Below are 21,899 nucleotides of genomic sequence, written 5' to 3' on the forward strand. Positions count from 1 at the left end.
AGGAGTTGGATTGTGTATTAATAGCTCCTTTTATATCTCCTTCTTCGAGGCCCCTGTACTGAAATCTGCATACGTTATCTGTGGGGTATGATCATTATCCCCATGTCAACAGGTAAGGAAGCTGAGGTTTTCAGAAGTTAAATAATTTGTGCAAATCGAATAGGGGCAGACCTGAGATCTGACTGATGTCCCCAGAGTCTATGTGTGCAGTGCTCTGCCCTGCCTGGGGGGCCTTGGGAATGAGGGCAAGTGTTTGAGGGAGGACCGATGTCAAGGAGGCCCTATAAGACCGGAGGTTGAGGGAGCTTACTCTTGGCCACCGAGGGGCTCCTTTGGGGGGGGGCTCCTGAACTGAGTGTTCACAGGCGGGGGTGGGAGTCCCAGTTTCCGTAGGTGGTTAATGGCCAGGTTGTGATCACACTCAGCTTCACACAGTAGTTGATCCCTGTTGTAATTTCAACATTGACCCGAGGCAGGGTGCTCTCACGGTTGCCCTGGAAGACCACCCAGGAAGTGCATCTGGGGTAAAATGAGGCGGCAGCCTGTTTTCCGTAGGAAGCCTGAACATACACACACATAGACAGTTGCACCCCTTGGTGTCATTTGTACTAGCTTTTTGTGTTCCTCTGGGTCCTTTGGACTCAGCCAGAGCCTACGGGAATGACTTTCAGTTTGAATTTCTAGGAATGAGAAGTAAATGCTTCTCTGTGCTGGTTTAGAATTTCCTTTCTTCTTGTGTTATGCAAAGGTGTAGGGTGACAGTGTGTCCCAGATTTTTTTGGACAGACCAAAGTGTAAACATTTTGCAGTGTGGCCCCCACAAGAAAGTCCTAGAAAATGAATTTAGGCAGATTGTAAGCAAATCAAGTCAGCTACAGAAATTCTAAAATTCACAGTGTGAGGCTTTGAAAAGGTGTATTTTCAATTCCACTGTTGAGGGTGGAGTGACAGTCTCTGTTTTGGGTCTTTGGATGGCAGGAGGAAAATACTAAGTTGGGAGTAAAAATGAGCTTATTCCTTGTAAGCGGGTGGCGTGGGTGGGTATTGGCTGCGTGCGTGTGTATATGTGTGTGTGTAGAATGTTTCTAAGCTCAAAATCAAATCTGCGATGTATTTTGATGAGAAGTGATTCACGTGGTATAAACGTGCTAGCTGATGATCAGTCATTTTTGTTTTTTTCAGGGAGAGAAATAGAGAGAGACACAAATCACCCCGGAATAAAGATGGCAGAGGGTCAGAAAAATCTGTCACCATTCAAGCTCCCACTGGAGAGCCCCTGTTGGCAAACGATTCCACTCGGACAGAGGAAGTTCAGGTAAGGATCAAAGGCAGTCTGTAAGCACACTGCCACTGCATCAAGACTCTTTTCAGTAAATGTTTTCCTAAGTCTTGTTGCAGTAGGTTCTCTTGGGTTTTTATCTTTATTTTTCTAGCATGATAATTAGTTTATCTATGTCTCGTGGTTTCTTGTTGGTCTAAGGACAGCCTGTCCTGCCATTGGCTGCCTTGGGGATTGTTCTGAAATGCGATTGGTTGGCCTGCTTTGACTATGGTGTTGAAAAGAAGCCAGCCGGGCTGATGACAGGGCAGAGAAAGGGAAAGTTACAGGCTGTCGTCTCCAGAGACGCGTTCCAAAGTGGAACAGTACGGGAGGGAAGGAAATGTCCTCTCTAGCAGCCCTGAGTGGCGTGGAGAAGAAGAGGTTCAGAGAGCCCAGACTGACCGCTAAGAGATATATGAAATAAATCAGGGGCTGGACACTTAGATGCCCGGTAGGAAAACCTGGAAGAATGAAATAGGCCCTCAGTCACAGAGAAGGGACACACACATATCAGGCAGGCTGGGGGCTGAGCAGCAAACTGTGGGGCACCTCAGCGTCCGGACAGAGGTGTGGAGCGTTGGGGTCTGTGGCAAACTAGAGAATGCATTTCCTCTGTCAAAGGAGCAGCAGCTCCCCAGCTCTGGACACGTCTTACTGCTCAGGGGTGCAGGAATTCTGTGTTTCTGGGTGTACTGGTACTTAAGAAGAGCTGGAAATCAGGATTTTATGTGAAGTCACCCAGTTTTAAAATATTGGCAGTGTATTAAAAGACACCGTGTGGGTTCTTCTCTCTGGGTCCTGACTATCTGGCAGCCCGCCTGATTTAAATAAACATCTGAGCTGTACTGAGAAACACGCTTGCATACCTTCCACAGCTCTTGAAATACATGCACGTACAGCCTTGGCCCCGAATAGACCGATGTATGCTCACACCTGCAGCTGCACACATACGTGCATCTTTAAGCAGACAGAGGCGCTGAAATTGGGATTCCTCAGAGCACACGAGGTGCTCTCAGAACCCAACGCTCAGCTGTGGGATGAAGGTGGAGTTTGGCCAGTGATGAGTAAATGTCGTTAGTAGGAACATCGCACTGTCTGCCACGGCTCTGGGAGGGCCAGAGGGGTGGCCTTGGCTGGCTGACCCTGAGATTGGACGCCCTTGAAGTGCTGCAGGGCGGCAGTTTCCTTCCGCATGTGGATTCCGCAGTGCTGGCGGCCCGCTGGGAGGACATTTCTTCTTTGCCGCTTCTCTACACCTTGGAGCTCACCGGGAAGCTGTTCGTGTTCACACTAAGTTGATGTGGTGGGAAAGGCCCTGACATGGGTTTTTGGAGGTGGTACTTCTCAGCAGCTCTGTGACCAAGGGCAGTCATGACCTTTGTGGGCCTCAGGCTCTTTAGATATCAGATTTAGAGGATCTTAGATCCTTTCTGTTCTAAGAACCCCAAGCTTCGGAGGACGCTTCGGACAGCTACGCTCTTTGGGCACAAGGTGTACATCCATTCAGGGGATTTAGTTAGAAACGCTGAATAAACCATAGCAGTGTGGTGGTCAACAAAATGACCACGAGACACTAGGAATAATTACTTCCACACTGATTATCAACTGAATATTAGGCCCAGTACACAACATGGAATCCAGTATTTACGTTTCACTCTTTCTAGGTGTTATAAAGTAAGTTATTTTGTGTAGGCTGTGAACTCACCTTGTATTACAAGTTGTTGATTTTTTTTTTTTAATGTTTGTTTATTTTTGAGAGAGAGAGAGAGAGAGACAGAGTGCGAGGAGGGGAGGGGCACAGAGAGAGGGAGACACAGAATCCCAAGCAGGCTCCAGGCCCTGAGCTGTCAGCGCAGAGCGCAAGGCGGGACTCGAACTCACAAACCCGCAAGATCATGACCTGAGCCGAAGTCGGATGCTTAACCAAATGAGCTACCCAGGCTCCCCACAAGTTGTTGATTTTTGACGTTGTAGCTATTTTTTCCTCTATATCGGTGATTTTTTTTTTTCATTGAAGGAAATTTACCCACAAAAATGAACAGATTTCAAGTGTAGGGTTTGAGAATTTCAAACAGCTGAATAAACCCAGGGAACTTACACTATCGATACATATGTTTTTATTCCTCTACAAAGTTCTCATGTTCTCCCCAGTCAATTCCCGTCCCCACCCCCACCTCTCCAAGACAGACCCTGTTTTGATTTCTACCGCTGTAGATTAGTTTTGCCTGCTTTAGAATTTGATATAATTGGGATCGTACTCTTTTGTTTGAGACGTTTTTTAGTCAGCGTAATGATTTTTGAGATTTACCAAGTTCTGGTGTGTTTTAGCAATGCATCCTTTTTTATTTTCGCTGAGTAGTATTCTGTCGTCTGAATATACTACAGTTTGTTACCCATCCTTCTGGTGATAGAGACATTTGAGGTGTGCCATTTGGGGCTACTGTGAATAAAGCTGTTAAGAACGTTCTGGCACGGGTCTTCTTGCGGATGTGTATTTTCATTGATTTTGGATAAAACCGTGGGAGTGGCATTGTTGGACCATACAGTTCAACATATAGTGAAATTTGTATGACACTACCAGACCCGTTTTCAAGAGTGCTTGGACCATTTGGTGCTTCCCTCAGACATGTGTGAGAGAGTCTTGGTGGCTTTTGGCGTTGTCCTAGAGAGTTTGTGGTATGTAATACTTGTAACCTTCCAAGTCGAAGACCTGTTTGTTCATCGGTCAAGACCATTGCCACCGCCCACCAGTCCTTGTCATAGCCTATCTGTTCATAGATCATGATTCTGATCATTTCTAGATCTAAGGTTCTTGTTCAGTTTTGAGATCCCAATTCTTGCTGATTCAGCTGTCAACTTAAACTAGATTTTTCAAAGTTGGTGTCTTACGCATGAATTTCACCCAGCTTGTCCCTACATCAGACTGTTTTCTCCAAGTTAAATCATGTACGCAAATCTCTGAGGCAAAAACCTCTTTGGAACCCCTGTGGCTTTTCATTGCCTTTGTAGTGAAGTCAGGTTTGCTTGCCAGCGAAATAGCAGAATTGTTTGAAAATCTTAACCAGTGGATCTTGGTAAAGGAAGAGACTGCTTGCTCCAACTGGAAGCTACCTCAGACTTTAAAAAGAGAGAGGAAAGCACAAAAGTCAGAGACACTGCAATAGTCTGGTAGTTCTGTACCCTTGATATTCCATGTGTCAGTGACAATGTGTGTTTAGGGAGGAAGTTTTTTGTTTTTTGTTTTTTTTTAATTTTTTTTCAATGTGTATTTTTGAGTGACAGAGACAGAGTGTGAGCGGGGGAGGGGCAGAGAGAGAAGGAGACGCAGAATCTGAAGCAGGCTCCAGGCTCTGAGCTGTCAGCACAGAGCCCGATGTGGGGCTTGAACTCACGAACCATGAGATCATGACCTGAGCCGAAGTCGGATACTTAACCGACTGAGCCACCCAGGCGTAGGGAGGAAGTTTTGAGTTGTCCTGGCCATCCGTACTTGAATTTGCTTAGGTTGCTCGCTGAGAAACATTGTCACGGAGTGCTTGACACTGATACTTCTTGAAGAAAAAAAAAAAAATAGTTACAGGTTAGCTGTGATTTGTACATAGCAGTGAAGGCCCCTGGCTCTTCAGAGCTGCTGGGGGGTATTATAATACCTCACTTCCGGAAGTTGGACTTTGTCGGCCTTCGTAACCCAGCCATGAACTGAGGCGAGAACACAGAGTTTTCTTATGTTACGGGTGAGCCCTCACATGTCAGTCTCACGGCGGGATTGCTTATTGGGCCAAAAAGCCTCTCCGGAGATTCCAGCACGGGGGATGATAATCAACATGATAAGAATGAATCCCCCAACAAACACACCAAAAGGGTAGACTGCATTTTCTCTGTTTGGAAAGGTCAGTATATGACCCCCTTGGAAAAATGCCAGTGAAAACCGTTCAGGTCAAAACTTCCTGTATTTGAAGACTTAAGCCTCCGTTTTCTGGGATGCCCGTGGGTGTGGGCTGGTTCAGAGAGGAGGGCCCTCCGTGGGCGCCACGTGTCCAAATGCTTGCTTCGTGGCTTTTACCAGTGACCTGCCGCCTGTGGCTCTTCACGCTCCCTGTTTGTGTTCCCCGTCAGGATGACAACTGGGGAGAGACCACCACGGCCATCACAGGCACCTCAGAGCACAGCATATCACAGGAGGACATTGCCAGGATCAGCAAGGATATGGAAGACAGCGTGAGGCTGGATTGCAGGCGCTACCTGGGCCTCACCGTGGCCTCGGTCCTTGGACTGCTGGTGTTCCTCACCCCCATTGCCTTCATCCTGTTACCCCCCATCCTGTGGAGGGACGAGCTGGAGCCTTGTGGCACAATTTGTGAGGGACTCTTCATTTCTGTCGCGTTCAAACTCCTCATCCTGCTCATCGGGACCTGGGCGCTCTTCTTCCGCAAGCAGAGAGCTGACGTGCCGCGCGTCTTCGTGTTCCGTGCCCTTCTGTTGGTCCTCATCTTTTTTTTTGTGGTTTCCTATTGGCTGTTTTATGGGGTCCGCATTTTGGACTCTCGGGACCGCAACTACCAGGGTATCGTGCAGTACGCGGTGTCCCTCGTGGACGCCCTCCTCTTCATCCACTACCTGGCCATCGTCCTGCTGGAGCTGAGGCAGCTGCAGCCCATGTTCACGCTGCAGGTGGTCCGCTCCACCGACGGCGAGTCCCGGTTCTACAGCCTGGGACACCTGAGGTAAGGGCTGCTGACTGACATCTTTCTAGGAGGCCGCACGTGAGGGGTGAGGACAGGTGCCAGGACCAGAGTCTGACTCCTTCCCTGAGGTTCTGGGAAGACGTGTGTGTGTGTGTGTGTGCGCGCGCGCGCGTGTGTGTGTGTGGGGGGGGGGGGGGGGGGGGGGTGTCCCTGTCCGTGGACTTTCCTGACTGCGGGGTGGGGTGACACAAATGCTGCCTGTCATCCAGGCTGGAGTTTTGTTGGGCGAGCTCTCAAACATGGCAGCTCCCAACAGAGCTGGAGGAAGGATGCCTAGTGATGGCTGCTGGCCTTGCCTCTGAAATTGGCCTGTGGGCAGTGGACAGAGTGGCCAGCACCTCCAGGCTGCTCAGAATCGCTCATTGTTCCTTTATTTTCCACGCCCAGAGGCGTCCTGGTCTAGGCACTAAATTACACGGCCACCCTAGTGACCCTCCAGTAAGAATCAGGTGCAGGTTGGAGACCCTGAACTTGTGAGTTGAGTGTTTTGAAAATGTACGTATGTGGGACAAAGTTAGAAATACATTGAGATGTCATACTTTAAATCTGCGTATATAATCTACTTGGTGATCAACTAAAAAAGCGGTGGTCGCATTTTATCTCATTTATTTTATTTTTATTTATCCCGAGGTAAGCGCTTTGTGTAGATTGTCACGTTTAGCCCTCACAGAACCCTTTGCTATAGGTACTCTTCATCCCAGTTTTTTTTTTAATTTTTTTTTAATGTTTATTTATTTTTGAGACAGAGAGAGACAGAACATGAACGGGGGAGGGTCAGAGAGAGGGAGACACAGAATCTGAAACAGGCTCCGGGCTCTGAGCTGTCAGCACAGAGCCCGACGCAGGGCTCGAACTCACGGACCGCGAGATCATGACCTGAGCCGAAGTCGGCCGCTTAACTGACTGAGCCACCCAGGCACCCCTGTTCATCCCAGTATTACAGATGAGGGGGATTAGGACACTTAAACAATGTGTAGAAACTAGTAACGGCTGGCCTTCGTTCGCAGTCACCTAGTTGTCGTGAAGCTGGGCCTAGGTTCATGCCCTCATCATGGTATGTCTCACTTTGTGTGTATGGGACTATTTGTTTTCTCCCACCAACTGAGGAAGGGGCTGAGGACAGGGGCCGTGTCTCCCTCTCATCACACCCCCAGTGTCCGGCCCCGGAGCGTGGCATACAGCCGGCACTCACAGGGCTCCCGGTGAACGGATAGCCTGGGATGACCGACTTGGCCGTCTCGTCGGGCTCTCCTGCCTCCTCGGGCGATATATGTTGAGGTGTGTAACCTGCCTGGCACCTGGTGAGCCCTTAGTTAATTGTGGCCATTACGGCCTCTGATCGTGCGGCTGGCAAAGCAGCCAGTATCGGCAGGCGCACCTTAGTGGATCTCAGAACAATGGGCTTTGTCATAGTTCTGGCTGGGACACAGGAAGGTGGCCCAGCCCTGGTTTGCAGCTGGGCCAAACCGGCTCAGTGTTGGCACACGCCCTCTTTCGTTCCTCTGGCTTCGCCTGGGCCACCCCAGGCCTGGGCGGTAGGGGGGGAGGGGTTAGCATTGGAAGCTGCTGCCATCCTGACCGGTCCTTGGAGGGAATTGGTGTCTGAGTCACACGCCCTGCACGGCAGAATCCTGTGTTTCGAGTCCTTCGCAGATGCCCGTGGGGCTCTGAAGGCAAGTAAGCCGCTGCTGCTTGTTCATCTCTGCTTTCTTTCCCCCTGTTTTGCGGTGGAGAGTGACCAGCAGACTTGCATTAGACACCTGTCAGGTGCGCAGCCCGGCACTGGGGCTCCTGATGCGCGATGGCTACCTTCAGGGCTCTGTCGCGATGCTCCTGGGGCCCACGGACCCTTCCCGGTTGTTCTCACCATGACTGACAGCTGCCCAGCCTCTCCCTGCCAACCCTGAAGCCACTAACCCCAGCCCCCAGGGAAACCCAAGCGTAGCACCTTGCCAGCGGCCCCGGGGGGGAGCGTACTGAGGGGGTGCCCTGGTCTTCCTGGTGGCTTCTCTCCGGGCCCTGTGTTTTCCTCCTCTTCCTGCCTTCAGTAAGGCCCTCTTTGTCCTCAGGTGGAGACCCTGCTTCTGGGGTGGAAAGGTGGCTGGGGAAGGGGAGACGCCTTTTCTACACGAATGCCTGGCCGCCCCCGTGACAGCCGGTCTGTGTGAGCTGGAGCGGGCTTGGCACCTCTCCTGCTGGCACCGTGTGGGCTCAGTCACCCGCCGACTCGGGCTAAATCTGGTCTGCGCCCAGCGGTGGCCGGAAGAGTCACGGGGCCAGAAATAGAACTTCTAAACCCTTTCGTAAAGTGTGGAAACGGGAGGGGTGGGGGAACCAGAGAGACAAAGAGCGAGGCCGGGAATCAGATCAGCTGATGTGCGCGGCCCTTCTCCCTTCCCTTTATGTAAAGCCTTCCCCGTGGCAATGACCTGATGGGCTTAGGTGCAGGGCCACGGTGAGTTCTTAGTCCTTGTTTTGTCCTCAAAGATGATTTTCTTGAATCGACTGAGCTATTTTTGACAGTTGTCAAAAGAATGCCTGTTCTTTCGCTTCTCGAAGCAAATATGCTCCTCGTTAGCTCTCACAAAAGGCACAGTGGCCCTGTTTGTTGGCAAGAATGGAATTATGGGCTTATTTGAAAACTTCCAGAAAAATAAAAGATTATTGTGGTACAAAGTGAGACGTTGTCAATAGACTAAGATATTACTAACGGTTGTCCAGTGCCTTGGGGATGACAGGGGGCTCTTTAGATGTCTGCTGTCATTTCCCTCTCTTGCCCTGCCAGGGTGGGGCAGGTGGTATGGGGCTGCCGCCCTTTACAGAGGAGAACCCAGGGTGCCGAGGTGGCTCAGTCGGTCTGACTCAGGTCATGATCTCATTGTTGGTGAGTTCGAGCCCCACATCAGGCTCTGTGCTGACAGCTCAGAGCCTGGAGCCTGCCTCACGTGTGTGTGTGTGTGTGTGTGTGTGTGTGTGTGTGTGTGTGTGTGTGTCTCTCTCTCTCTCTCTCTCTCTCTCTGCCCCTCCCCTGCTTGTGCGCTCGCTTGTGCTCGCTCTCTCTCTCTCTCTCAAAAATGAATAAACGTTAAAAAAAATTAGAGGGGAGCCCAAGCTGCACACAGATCAGGGACCTGTGTGCCCTCCTGGGGGTCCCACCCCTCCCCTGCAGCACCCTGGGTCTCAGCACATCTGCTTTGTAATTATGCATGCACACCTCCCTGGTCACTTGTTTTGACCCCATTCTCACAATGAGCTGCTGACTTTTCCAGGATGTCACCAAATATTGGTAAGTTTTGATCTGACCACATTTGGGGAGAAATCCAGAAGAGAGACAAATGGCATTTGATTATCATAATTAATATATTTCTCAGTTTTGAGCTCTTTAAAGCCAAATACTGTGAATATTGGAGCGTAGAAGCCAGTCGAATTGACTGAATCTGAGATGTAGGACAGCAGTTTACAGTGAAACCCTAAGGTAACAATCACCTGGTCCTTACCATGTGCCGAGCTCCTTCTGCGCTCCTAACAGAACTCATTTAATCTGAACAGTCCTGGGGGAGGCACCATCATCCTCATCTTCAGAGGAAGGAACTGAGGCACAGAAGAGTTAAGCCGGTTGTCTGCTTGTGACTGTGGGAGCCAGAGTTTGAGACCAGGCTGTCTGGTTCCAGAATGTTCTTAACCTTTGGATAGATGCGTCCATGTTCGCATCACTGCTTTAAGAACACGTGAGCGAACTCAATCAGCAATTTGGAGTTGCTCACCGTGGGCCAGGCTGGGTGCTGGCGATTTTTTTAAAATACGTGATTCTACTGAACTGTCAGCTGCAGGGCTGGAAAGGAGAGAATGCAGAGAGGATTGCCAGAGGTGTCCGGCTTGCGCTCTGCAGCCATTCCGTAGCCCATTGGTTCTTTTTGTTCAGTCAGTCAGCACACAAAACCTGGACCTTGAAACCATAGCGGTAGGCAGCCGACTCCCCCAGCCACCTCGGGCTCCCATTCTCAGAGTCTGCTTCTTCTTACTTTGCATATAGTTCTAACGTTTACTTACAGACTTCTGTACCTCAAACAAGTCCACAAGTAACACATTTCAAGGGAGAGCTGCTATAGGGAGGCATGTGAACATCAAGGAAAAGTGGTAGCCGGGAGTCATCAGCAGAGAGACTGGAACCACAAAAGCAGGTAGAACTCTTGCCTGTTGACAGTGACCCGTGTTCTGTGAGATACTCATCTGGCTGAAGCTCCGTTGTGCCTAATTCAGCGAGCAGGCTTTGACTGTGTGGGTTTCTAGGCATGCTTCATTCACTGACGTGGAGAGTATCTTATAAATTGGTGCCGACCCTGCACCTTTTTATCAAGGGTCTGGTTACTCACCATAGAACCACCTGTGCTTTAGAAGAAAGGATTCGCGGATTGCTTTTCAAACAGTGCAGGTTTATGGTCATGCATGATCGTAGCATTGCTGTGTTGAAAGGGGCGGTCGCGTCCCACCCCCAAAATTCATAGGTGGAAGTGAGAAACATGTCACTGGAGAGTGGCGAAGAGACCATTTTTGTTATAAAGTGGCAAGGAACTTGGCTGAACTGTGTTCATGTTCTGGTGTTCTGTGGCAGGGAGAACTTGTGAATGATGGAATTGGATTTCTAGCTGAGGACTTTTTTTTAATAGTTCTTTTTTTTAATGTTTATTTACTTAGCATGCATGCCAGCATGTACGCAGGGAGGGCAGAGAGAGAGAGAGAGAGGGAGAGAGAGGATCCCAAGCAGATGCTGCACTGTCAGTGCAGAGCCCGACCTGGGGCTCGATCTCATGAACTGTGAGATCGTGACCTGAGCAGAAATGAAGAGTCAGGTGCTTCGACTGAGCCACCCAGGAGCCCCGGTGTTTGGCTGAGAAATTTCTAAGCAAGGTGTTGAGGATGCAGCTTGGGTCCTCCTTAACTGCTTATAGTAAAATGTGACGAGGAGATGTGTTGCAGAAGGGAAAGGTCGTTAAGCAAAAGGGAATCCAAACTTGAAGGTCTGGAAATTTTTCAGCTTACCCATGTAGCAAAAAATGATGAAGTGGATACTAAAGAGAACAACATCAAGGGTGTGGTCACACAACTGTTTGATGTTTTCTAAAGTTTGTTTGTCTGTTTATGAAATCTCTACACCCAATGTGGGGCTCGAACTCATGGCCCTGAGATCTAGAGTTGCGTGCTCTACCAACTGAGCCAGCCAAGCTCTGTTTGATTTAATCAGGATTTGATCAGCCATTCCAGCAGAAGCCAAGAATAAAGATGGGAAGATGGGTTTGTCCCAGTAGTAACACTGTCACCTGGGACTAACGGATACAGAGAAGGGGGTGTAGAATGAAGAAAGGCTGAGAACATGTGTTATCCTCACGAATAGGGAGGAATGACCCCAAAGATGATCCAGAGATCATCGGGCTGCCACTCCCACTACAGGCCCCAGGGCCAGGTTCCTTTTTCATTGGCTTCAGAGGTTGGGTCCCCCACTTGGGGCCACTGCCGAGAGCTGCTTGGGCAGGGCCAGCCCTGAGCCCCGAGGACACCGTGTTGAACCAAAGAGGATTACCCTTAAGATCAAGATCTTAGAATCTAATGGAATTGGCCTTGCTAGGTTTTGGACTTGTCTGGGACCCATCAACCCTTTCCTCCAGTTTCTCCCTTTTGTAATGAGAATGCCTATCCTATCCCTATCTCATTAATATATTGGAAGCACATAAGTTGTCTGGTTCCACGGGTTCACAGCTGGAGTGGGATCTTTGCTTCACTGTAGGTTATACTTTGAGTCTCAGCACTTAGATGAGACTTTGTGCTTAGGGCTGGTGCCGGAATGAGTCAAGACCTTCTGGGCTGTTGGGATGGAATTGGCATATTTTGCATGGGAGAAGAACATCAATTTTAGGGGCCAGGGGTGGAATGTTACCGACTGAATTGTATCACCCAGAATTTATAGGTTGCAACTCTAAACCCTGTGTGGCTTTATTTAGAGATGGGGTATCTGAAGAAGTCATTAAGGTTCAGTGAGGTCATAGATCTGATAAAACACATGCTCTTATAAGAAGAGACACCAGAGAGCTTGCACACACACACACACACACACACACACAGACACGCGTGCTCTCTCTCTCTCTCTTTCTCTCACCCCTGTGCTCACGGATCGAGGAACGGCCATGTGTAGATATCATGAGAAGGTTGTCATCTGTAAGCCAGGAAGAGAGCTCTCACCAGAAACTGAATCAGCCAAACCTTGGTCTTGGACATCTGGGCTTCTGAACTCTAAGAAAATAAGTTTCTGTTGTTTAAGCCACTCACTCTATGGTATTTTGTTATGGCAGCCCGAGCTAAGACGGGAACATGACACACTGGTGACTCTTGAGCCCAGAGCCCCAGGAAACCATGGGATCAATGAGCACAGTTCAACCCTGATGAAACAGAGCTCATATTGTCCGTTCTCCGGCTCACGCCTGCGTCCTCACAGCTCAAGTGGGAGCCTTGCTTCTCTCGAATGCACTTGGGTTTTCTAGTTAGAAGTGAGAAAGCGAGAGTCTCTGGGGGAGATGAAGGTTATTCCAGTAATTCCAGGGCAGATCTACCTCCCCTTGAAATCCTAGGTCTGTGATCCTGGGTCAAGCGATATCCAAGCTGGTAATTACACCGCCGATCAGATTTGACCGTCCCGCTGAGCTGTGGGCCCTCCCTCTCACATTCAAGACTGGCATCAACGGGTTTGGTTAGGACCCAGCACCATTGGCTGCAAAGCTGGGGAGTGTTTTTAAATGACCACCGGGGGTTTTGGTTCATGTCATTTATGATCATGGTTTCGTACACAGTTTTCATTTTTAGAGAGGTGTGTGTTGTTTAACTGCTTTTCATCGAAGACGTTTGCCAGTCCCCTAAAAAAGCAAAGGATAAAAGCGAGTAAAAGCTGAGGAGCAGAGTGGAAAGGTTTTTGCTCGGATCTGCGTCGCTGTGGGAGAATTTGCCGTTTGCGGTTTGGCCCGGAGGTGCCTGTTCGAAGTGGCTGTAATGAGGGTGTGAGACGCTGGACACTGCAGCCCTGTGTTTGGACAGCTGCCTCTTGGCAGTGGCCACAGCTGGGAAGGCTTCCCTCGCACAGTGTCTGCCCATAAGCCCTGCTCCGAGCCCCCGAGGGGCCAACCCTCACAGAGCGCAGCCACCGAATGGCCAAGGAGCCCGTGGATGCAGAACTGGTCTAGACGGCCTTCCCGTGGGGCCACAGGTGGCTAGGACATGCCAACACACAAGAAGGCGGATGGACAGGTGTCTGCGTTCCCTGTCCTGCAGAGCCACTGCCCGGCTCCGCTCTGTGCCCGTTTTGGCTCCGTCTCTGCCGGCAGAGGTCTAGTGGGCCAGGCTGATGGCCCTCAGAATTCCCGACTTTTCATGCTCTGCTCCCGTGGTCCTTCCCAAGGCCAGAGGTACTGAGGCTGAGAAATGGGAGGCTGGCTAAGAGAATGCCAGTCAGGCATCCCAGGTGGGTCTGGAGGTACCGTAGTTCCTATCTAAATCTCTGTCTTAGCCCCAAGCAGGCAGTTGTCTTTGATGTTTATCTGGTGTGATTCAGCTCAGTAATTTGAAACGTTGAGAAAGCTGAATTTCCATCCCAGGCAGGGCCGGCAGGTGCGGCCCAAATTGGACCATGCAGGGAGGTGGCGGTGTGATGGGGTCGGTGCCCTGTCCCGGAAGCAGGGCTGCGGACTCTTCGGGTAGACCGTGGCAATAGCCAAACCTGCCGCTTACAGGGAGGCGTGTCTCAGGTTTGCCAGCATTTCTGCTGCGGGAAGGACCGCCAAGGGGACAGCCCGCCATGACGGGATCACCTCCGAAGGAGGTCTCAAGTGTTGACGCCACACTCAGAACCGCCCGCCCCGTGGATCACGGCATCGTGGCCTAAAAGGGAAACACGCGGGACAGCGTTTTGTTGTCTGGCTCCTGAGACCAGAAGAACCAGGCCGGTGTATGTAGCCGTGAGCTACCTCTCGTCCTCCCAGACTCCTCCCAGGGAGGCGGAGCGTGGTCTCTGCACATGTTCCCGGTGTGGTCTGCCAGACATTCGGGAGGGTATTTTCCAGGGTGATCGTTTGTTAAGAGTGGGGACGTAAAGTGCAGAGAGAAGGGCTCCGGTGCTCCCCCAGACTGCACTTTGGAGGCCATTCCTTGGTGACCAACCCCGTTTGAACTGCTCCCGGCCTCTAGTGTCTCTGCCTCCTGATGGGGAGCCCCTGCAGGGCTTGCGTGCAGCCCCATTTGGTGCCTATGCCAGGGACACTTTCCAACCCATAAATATTGATTCAGAGAACTAGGTTTCTGCAGCTTCCTTGTGGCTGGGGAGCCCGCACCCTGGAAGGGAGCCTCCCTGGGCCGCGCTAGCAGGACAGGGCCCCAGCTATGGGGCCTCCGTCAAGGTCGGCAGTCTGCCTCCCATCCCAGGATCTCAGGCAGCAATGTGTGGCGCACCTGGCCCATTGTGACAGAGTCCCTGAAAATCCAGGCTTGTGCCCAACTCTTTCTACCGTCCAGTCCAGGTCTGTCAGTAAACACAAGCCGTTTCCCATTTTCGCCCCTCCCTGTCCTCAAGTTCCAAGGTGATCATTGTCTGTTCCCTGTGTGGGATTCGTGTAAGCCACATCCCCAAAGGCAGTCTCGAGACAAACATTTTAATTAAAAGGCAGGAGGGCCCAGAGATGCAAACGCTTGTGTGCGCGGTTCCCAGGAGAGGTGGCAGCGGCACTGAGGGGCTAATTATACTCGCGTCTCTGGGACTCGGCATGAATATTGCTGCACATTGTCCTGACTCCTGGTCACCCCAGAGTCACTTTATCTCTACATCCAGGCCAACAGTGAAGGCCACGCATCCAGGCTGTGGCCTTGCTGACTCTTGTGGGGAGAAGTTAGTCAGATAGAACTGAGCCCATCTGCTGGCTCGCCCACACTGGGAGTTGTCACAAAAAGTTGAACCATTTTAGCGTTTTTTCAAAGACCCCGGGTTCAGGCCTCAAAAGCCGTCACCGGATCAGGTACGCCTCTAAGAGTAGTAGGAGAGAGGGAGGCCTTGGTACCCAGGCAGCCTTTACTGTTAGCATCCTCTGGATCTTCCTGGCCGGCTCTCCCTCTCTCCTACCCACACACTCCCTCTCTGTCGCGCTGTCCCCCCTCACCGTCTCCGACCTTTGCCATCCTCTCAGCCTGGCCCTGCTCTTTCCCTGTCTCTATCCGTCTTGCCCTAAATACAGATGTGTTCACTTCCTAAAGCTGCGGTGGGACCACAGACTGGGTGGCTTAAAACAGTTTTCTCTGTCCGTTCTGGAGGCTAGGAGTCTCAAACCTAGGTCCTGGCAGGGCCGGGCTCCCTCTGAATCCTTCCTGGTCTTCCTGGCTTCTGCTGGCCGTCCTTGGCACTCCTTGGTTTGCGTCCACATCAGCGCAGTCTCCGCTCTGTCATCACGTGGCGCTTTCTGTGTGTGTCCCCTTTTCTTTATAAAGATACCAGTAGGACCTTAACTCGCTGTAATTACATCTGCAGGGATCCCGTCGTGAGGTCCTGGGTACACATGTGGATTTGGGGAGACACTTCACCCCACCAACAGGGTCTCAAAGCTGTTCTCTGACTCAGCAGGGTGGCCCTGTCGCTGTTACTGTAGTTGTTTGGGAGGGTTGTTTCACACCAGCCTGCTTTGCCCACACCCCTTCCTCTGCCTGGAATTCACTTTACAGCCCGTTGTCCGCACGGCGTGGCCATCATCCATCATTTAACGCTTAGCAACTCCGCTTCGCCTCCGCCGCAGATCTTCACCTGAAACCCTCCACCCCTCCCCTGGTCACAGGTTCTGTCACAGTCTGTGGGTCACCACCGATGGGAGCTTAAGCCTCTTAAGGTTCTTTTCACATCTGTTTCCAGGTCCTTGGGATCTAGCGGGTGCTCCTAATTCATACTAGCCTGTGAATGGTGTTGGAGAGACTGGTTGGTTGTTAGGATTTTTTTGAGTGTCAGCATCCTTAGCTGGCTAGTAGAGTAATGAGTACTTGCCCTGAAAGCAAGCCCTTGCGGATTTTGCTGTGACTGGAACCCTGCCTCTTCAGTGCCTTCCTGTCGGCACACGCCGAGGTAACCAGATTAATGGCAGCTGTCATTTACGTGGGGCACTAACATGTAAGAAATGCTTCCACGTTTTTCACGCATGAAGAAAGCTGTTTTTGTTGACAGAGCTAAAGGGAGCAGATGAATATTTAAAAAGAAGTGGCTAGGGGCACCTGGGTGACTCAGTCAGTTAAATGTCTGACTTCAGCTCAAACCATGATCTATCGGTTCATGAGTTCAAGCCCCGCGTCAGGCTCTGTGCTGACGGCTCGGAGCCTGGAGCCTGCTTCAGATTCTGTGTCTCCCTCTCTCTCTGCCTGTCCCCTGCTCATGCTCTCTCTTTTTTCTCAAAAAATAAATAAACATTAAAAAAAATTTAAGGGGCACCTGGGTGGCTCAGTCAGTTAAGTATCCAACTTCAGCTCAGGTCATGATCTCACGGTTTGTGAGTTCGAGCCCCGCATCAGGCTCGGTGTTGACCGCTTGCTCAGAGCCTGGAGCCTGCTTCAGATTCTGTGTCTCCCTTTCTCTCTGCCCCTCCCCTGCTCACTCACTCTCTCTCTCTCTCAAAAATAAATAAACGTGAAAAAAAATTTTTTTTAATTTAAAAAGAACTGGCTAAAACCTGCCTGAGGCCTCGCCACCTGGCCCTGTCAGGGGAGGGCCTTTCTAGCTGCCCAGAGAGACATTAAAGCCTGTAAAGCACGAGGATCTCAGACCGGCTGAGCTCTAAAACCTGAATATTTCTGATTTTAATAGCATGTCTTAATTTAATTACGGAAGCCACAACCAAATCCAAGGAAAAGCGAACAAAACAGGGAGCTCTCTGTGTGTGCATGCGTATGTGTGCATATTTGCATACACACGTTTCTAGGCCTCGGTGCCCTTATTTGCGCAGGAAGAGAGTTAAAAGGGGGGAAGTTTATGGCCACAATTGTTTCCTTCAAATATTTGATGAGCTGTCACAAGAAAGGAGGGTTTGGGTGCAGAAGGAAGCGGTGGCAGGACCCCTGGGTAGAACTTAGAGGAAGGTCATTTCATTTCAAGGCCAAGTGAGAGAGAACTTTCTTTTCACGGAGAGGCTGGTTGCCGTCCGGGGCCCATAAAGAGAATCGGTATGTGGATTGGGAGCTTGGCCTAGACGGACTCGGATTTCTTTGCTTCTTGTGTCTCTGCTTGGGTGAGCATTAAGGTTCTCTTCCTTCTGCGAAGAGTAACATTTTGTGATTCAGGGGCAGGGGAGCTTAGGTCGTGCTTTCACGCCCAGAGACGCACGAAGAATCGAGCCAGCAGCCAGCCTCAGCCCTTTGCTGCCAGGTGCTCATTGCCCTTGGGAGCGGGACCGTTTGCATTCCGTGGCCGCGTGCAGTTCACAGATGCTTTTCCCGCCCTTCCATCGTTTGCTCTTCGGGACATCCGCACGCAGCCCTAGGTGCTCTCTGGCATCTCGGCTCCGGGGACCGAGAAACAGGCCCCGGAAGGGAAGGGACTGTACAGAGCTACAGGGCCGCGGGAGCAGATTTGGGGTCTAGGCCTTCTGACTCTGAGGCTGCTCCTCGTCCACAGCGTGTGTTGTGGGCGCCTCCCGGGAGCAGGGCCCGGTTTGCAGGAGGCTGGGGTTGGCAGGAGACGCTGCGTAAAAACAGGCGGTAGCACAACTCTAGGGTCTGAGGCACTAAGGAAAGCTGTGCAGAGGGGATGTGTCCTGGCTTATTTCCTGTGGCAGCGCCCTGTGGCCTTGCTTCGGGCCAGGTACTTTGGAATGCAGTATCTCATTTAATCTTTCAAACATACCCGAAGGGGCGCCTAGGTGGCTCAGTCAGTTAAGCGTCCAAGTCTTGATTTTGACTCAGGTCATGAGCTCACGGTTTGTGAGTTCGAGCCCCGCGTTGGGCTCGCAGCCTCACTGGGATTCTCTCTCTCTGCCCCACCGCCACTTGTGCGTGTGTGTGCCCTCTCTCTCTTTCTCAAAATAAACTGTACAAAGATTTCTTCTTCATTTATTTTAGAGAGAGAGCACACAAGCTGGGGAGAGGGGCAGAGGGAGGGAAAGAGAGAGAGAGAGAGAGAGAGAGAGAGAGAGAGAGAGCGCCTTAAGCAGGCTCTGTGTTCAGTGCAAAGCCTGATGCCAGGCTCAATCCTATGACGCTGGGATCATGACCTGAGGTAAAATCAAGAGTCAAATGCTCAACTGACTGAGCCACCCAGGTGCCCCTAAGTAAATATACTTTAAAAAAAAATACACCTAAACCAGGCAAGCAAGCAAGTCCTCCTTGAGAGCAAGAAGGTAGAGGTCTCTGGTTTTTCTCCCAACCTAAATGCCAGCTGACCTTAAAGTCTCGGAAAGCCATAGAATTTGTATTTGTCTCCACTGATATTTAAGCTCAGGAGTTAAGTACAGGTGTCACCAAACTCCAGTCAGATCCTGGCGTATTTGGATCTTGCCCTCTGTCCCTGGAATTAAAAAAAATTTTTTTGTTAATGTTTATTTATTTTTGAGAGAGAGAGAGAGCACAAGAGTGAGCATGGGGGAGGGGCAGAGAGAGAGGGAAACAGAATTCGAAGCAGGCTTCAGTCTCTGAGCTGCAGCACAGAGCCCGACGTGGGGCTCGAACTCACAGACCGCGAGGTTATGACCTGAGCCGAAGTTGGATGCTTCATTGACTGAACCACCCAGACGCCTCTGGAATTTCTTTTCTTTTCTTTTCTTTTCTTTTCTTTTCTTTTCTTTTCTTTTCTTTTCTTTTCTTTTCTTTTCTTTTCTTTTCTTTTCTTTCCTTTCCTTTCCTTTCCTTTCCTTTCCTTTCCTTTCCTTTCCTTTCCTTTCCTCTTCTCTTCTCTTCTCTTTTCTTCTCTTCTCTTTTCTTTTCTTTTCTTTTCCCAGTTTTTTTAATGTTTATTATTTCTGAGAGAGAGGGAGAGAGCAGGGGAGGAGCAGAGAGGGAGACGGAGGATCCACAGCGGGCTCTGTGCTGACAGCAGAGAGCCCAGTGTGGGGCTCGAACTCAGGAAGTTCAAGGTCAGAGAATAAGCGATAGAGCCGAGAGTCGTGCTGTCTGGGGCCAAAGCCCGGTATCAGCTGCTCTGTGCACACGGTTTCCCGCAGCAGAGATGCGGAGAACAGTAGCAAGCGTAGCTGTGTAGGACATTGATTTGGTTTGGGTTTGGGCCTTCAGATTCATCTTTCAAAAACGTCTTTCAGGTTCTTAGGAACTAAAGCACGAACTCTGCTCCCAGGTGTTTGTCTTTACCGCAGGGCACGGGCAGGGTGAGCCCCTTGTCTCTGTTCCCACGGCAGTCGTAACAGACGCCAGAGGCCACGACACGTCTCATTCCACCGTCTTTGTCCTGAAAAGAAAGTGGGCCAGTAAGGCAACATTGTCAGCAGTGAGTTTCACATTTAAAAGTGGCTGTCGAGGGGCGCCTGGGTGGCTCAGTCCGTCAAGCGTGCGACTCTTGATCTCGGCTCAGGTCATGGCCTCACGGTTCCTGAGTTCGAGCCCCGCATCGGGCTCTGTGCTGACAGGGCGGAGCCTGCTTGGGATTCTGTCTTTCCTTCTCTCTGCCCCTCCCCCGCTAATGCTGTTTCTCTCTCTCTCTCTCTCTCTCTCTCTCTTTCAAAATAAAAATAAAACATTTTTAAAAAGGTAAATAAAGGTGGCTGTTGAATTGCCTCAGACGTGTGTGCTGACCTGTTGCGGGCCTGTCTTTCCCACGAGTTCAAGTTTGGGTCAGCCTGGGCCAAGCAGAGTAGAGGGGTGTGCTTTCGCTCTGGCAATGATGTCGGCTCTTCTGACCCTAAATATTCCATCGTCCGTGTGGTCTGTCACATACCTGGCATTCCTGTCCGTGTCTTTACGTGCAGGTTCAAGGGAATTTCTGTTACAGTTCTGCCAATCACCGTGCTGTTTTCCACAAATCCGTGTGGTCTGTGAGCAGTTATTTCCCTGGATCGTGATCTAGGGGTGTATGTTGGAACACGATATCGATTGAGCTCAGCCTTCTCTATCTTGGGGGGGGTGGTCCTTGCCGTGGGTTTTGGGTGAGGCCATGTCTGTAATCTGTACATCAGCCTCCACCTGCCTATAATACGGGGTTTCTGCGTGAGGGTTGTTTAGTCAGATTACTAGTTCTCGGAATATGACGGCGATAAGAGAGATGGCAGGTTTCTCACCAACTTGATTGTTCTTGCCCCCGCTCCGTCCCCAGAGACGGTCTGGTCTGGAGACTGGGACTAGTTGAAAGATTTGCTTTTCTCCATCTCTGAGGCCCTTTTTGCCTTGGAAACCCCATGGTTTTATGAAATGCATGCTCTGGACTGATCGTATGCCTGTTGGAATTCTGGGGTTTCCTACAGGAGCAAGATTGAGCCAGTGAGTGGTATGTACTTGGGGGAAGTCATAGGAGGTGTCCCTTGCACACTGGGGACTTTGATGGCCTTGCTGAAGAGGGAGAGTAGCATGCTTGAAAACCCCACAGGTCCTGTGTGGTGGCTGTTGACGCTGTGTGTTTTAGGGACAGATCAGTGGTTACCAGAGAGTTAGAAAAGGCTTCCTAAAAGAAATTGGGCCTGCTTGGGCCTTGGAAGACCCCAAGTGTGGAAGATGGTGAAGGACAGAGGCAGAAAGATACTGAACCTTGACAACGGCCAAGGACAAGGGTGTTCCTGCATCCTGGCATTGTGGGCCATGGCTGAGGCCAGCACTGGTGCCCTGCAGGATGTCCCCTCTGTGGCTGCTGAATTGCTCTTTTACTGGAAGCCAAATGCCATATTAGTAGCATGTTACTTTTAACCTACAGTCAGTTATCGGACAGACTCAGTCCACGGCATGAATCCGGATCCAGAATAGACATGAAAAAGACCTTAGGCTTTGGATTGAAATAGACCTCAGACTCACGTGCCATAGCGGATGTCACTTAGCTGGAGCAGAGTTCCTCGCTTGGGTCCGCCAAAGCCCTTTCCCCTATTTATACCCAGGCTGAGGATGTATGAGAACAGAAAGATGATTGCCAGAGGCGGGTAGGGAGACAGCACCTAGGAAGGAATCTGATAGCCACAGTGAAGGCTGGAGTACAGAAGAGATGTGAAGAAACAGCCTCGAGTACCCAGCGTGGGGCGTGGGGACAGGTGGCCTCTGTCTCCTGTGGGGTCTGACATTTTCACGGGGCTATGTACGTGGCACAGCTCATAATGAACACATGAAACATTCATCCTGAGTCACCAACAAGGCTTAAGTCACGTGTAGGTTACTGTCTTTAAAAAGGTGAAAAAAGGCATATTGAATTTTTTTTTTAAAGTTTATTTGTTTGTTTTGAGAGAGAGCACATGAGCAGGGGAGGGGCAGAGAGAGAAGGAGAGAGGGAGAACCCCAAGTAGGCTCTGCACTTGGCACAGAGCCCGAGTGAGGTCACAACCTGAGCCAAAATCAAGAGTTGGATGCTTAACCGTTGAGCCACTCAGATGCCCCACATTTTAATCCAGATTTTGCAAACATTCAAAAAAGATTTTCTTTTAATGTTTATTTATTTTTGAGAGAGAGATAGAGAGTGAGTGCGCCTGAGCAGGGGAGGGGCGGAGAGAGAGGGAGACACAGAATCCGAAGCAGGCTCCAGGCTCTGAGCGGGCAGCACAGAGCCTGATGCGAGGCTCAAACTCCCGAACCTCAAGATCATGACCTGAGCCGAAGCCAGACACTTAACTGACTGAGCCACCCAGGCGCCCCAC

General features: G+C 50.6%; 1 protein-coding gene across 2 annotated transcripts in view; it reads left to right on the forward strand.

Annotated features, from left to right (window-relative positions):
• Positions 1-21,899, forward strand: part of VANGL1 (VANGL planar cell polarity protein 1) — a 54,195-nt gene that overhangs the window by 14,621 nt on the left and 17,675 nt on the right. Inside the window, exons 3-5 of one of the 2 annotated variants that reach the window (XM_045033322.1) lie at positions 50-112; positions 1,183-1,315; positions 5,438-6,045. In XM_045033322.1, the coding sequence (XP_044889257.1) occupies positions 5,528-6,045 (518 nt within the window). In that variant the 5' untranslated portion in view covers positions 50-112; positions 1,183-1,315; positions 5,438-5,527. The remainder of the gene's footprint in view (positions 1-49; positions 113-1,182; positions 1,316-5,437; positions 6,046-21,899) is intronic. The other variant, XM_023259024.2, reaches the window with a different exon arrangement.

The sequence above is a fragment of the Felis catus genome, chromosome C1, assembly GCF_018350175.1.
Source record: "Felis catus isolate Fca126 chromosome C1, F.catus_Fca126_mat1.0, whole genome shotgun sequence".
Classification (NCBI taxonomy): domain Eukaryota; kingdom Metazoa; phylum Chordata; class Mammalia; order Carnivora; family Felidae; genus Felis; species Felis catus.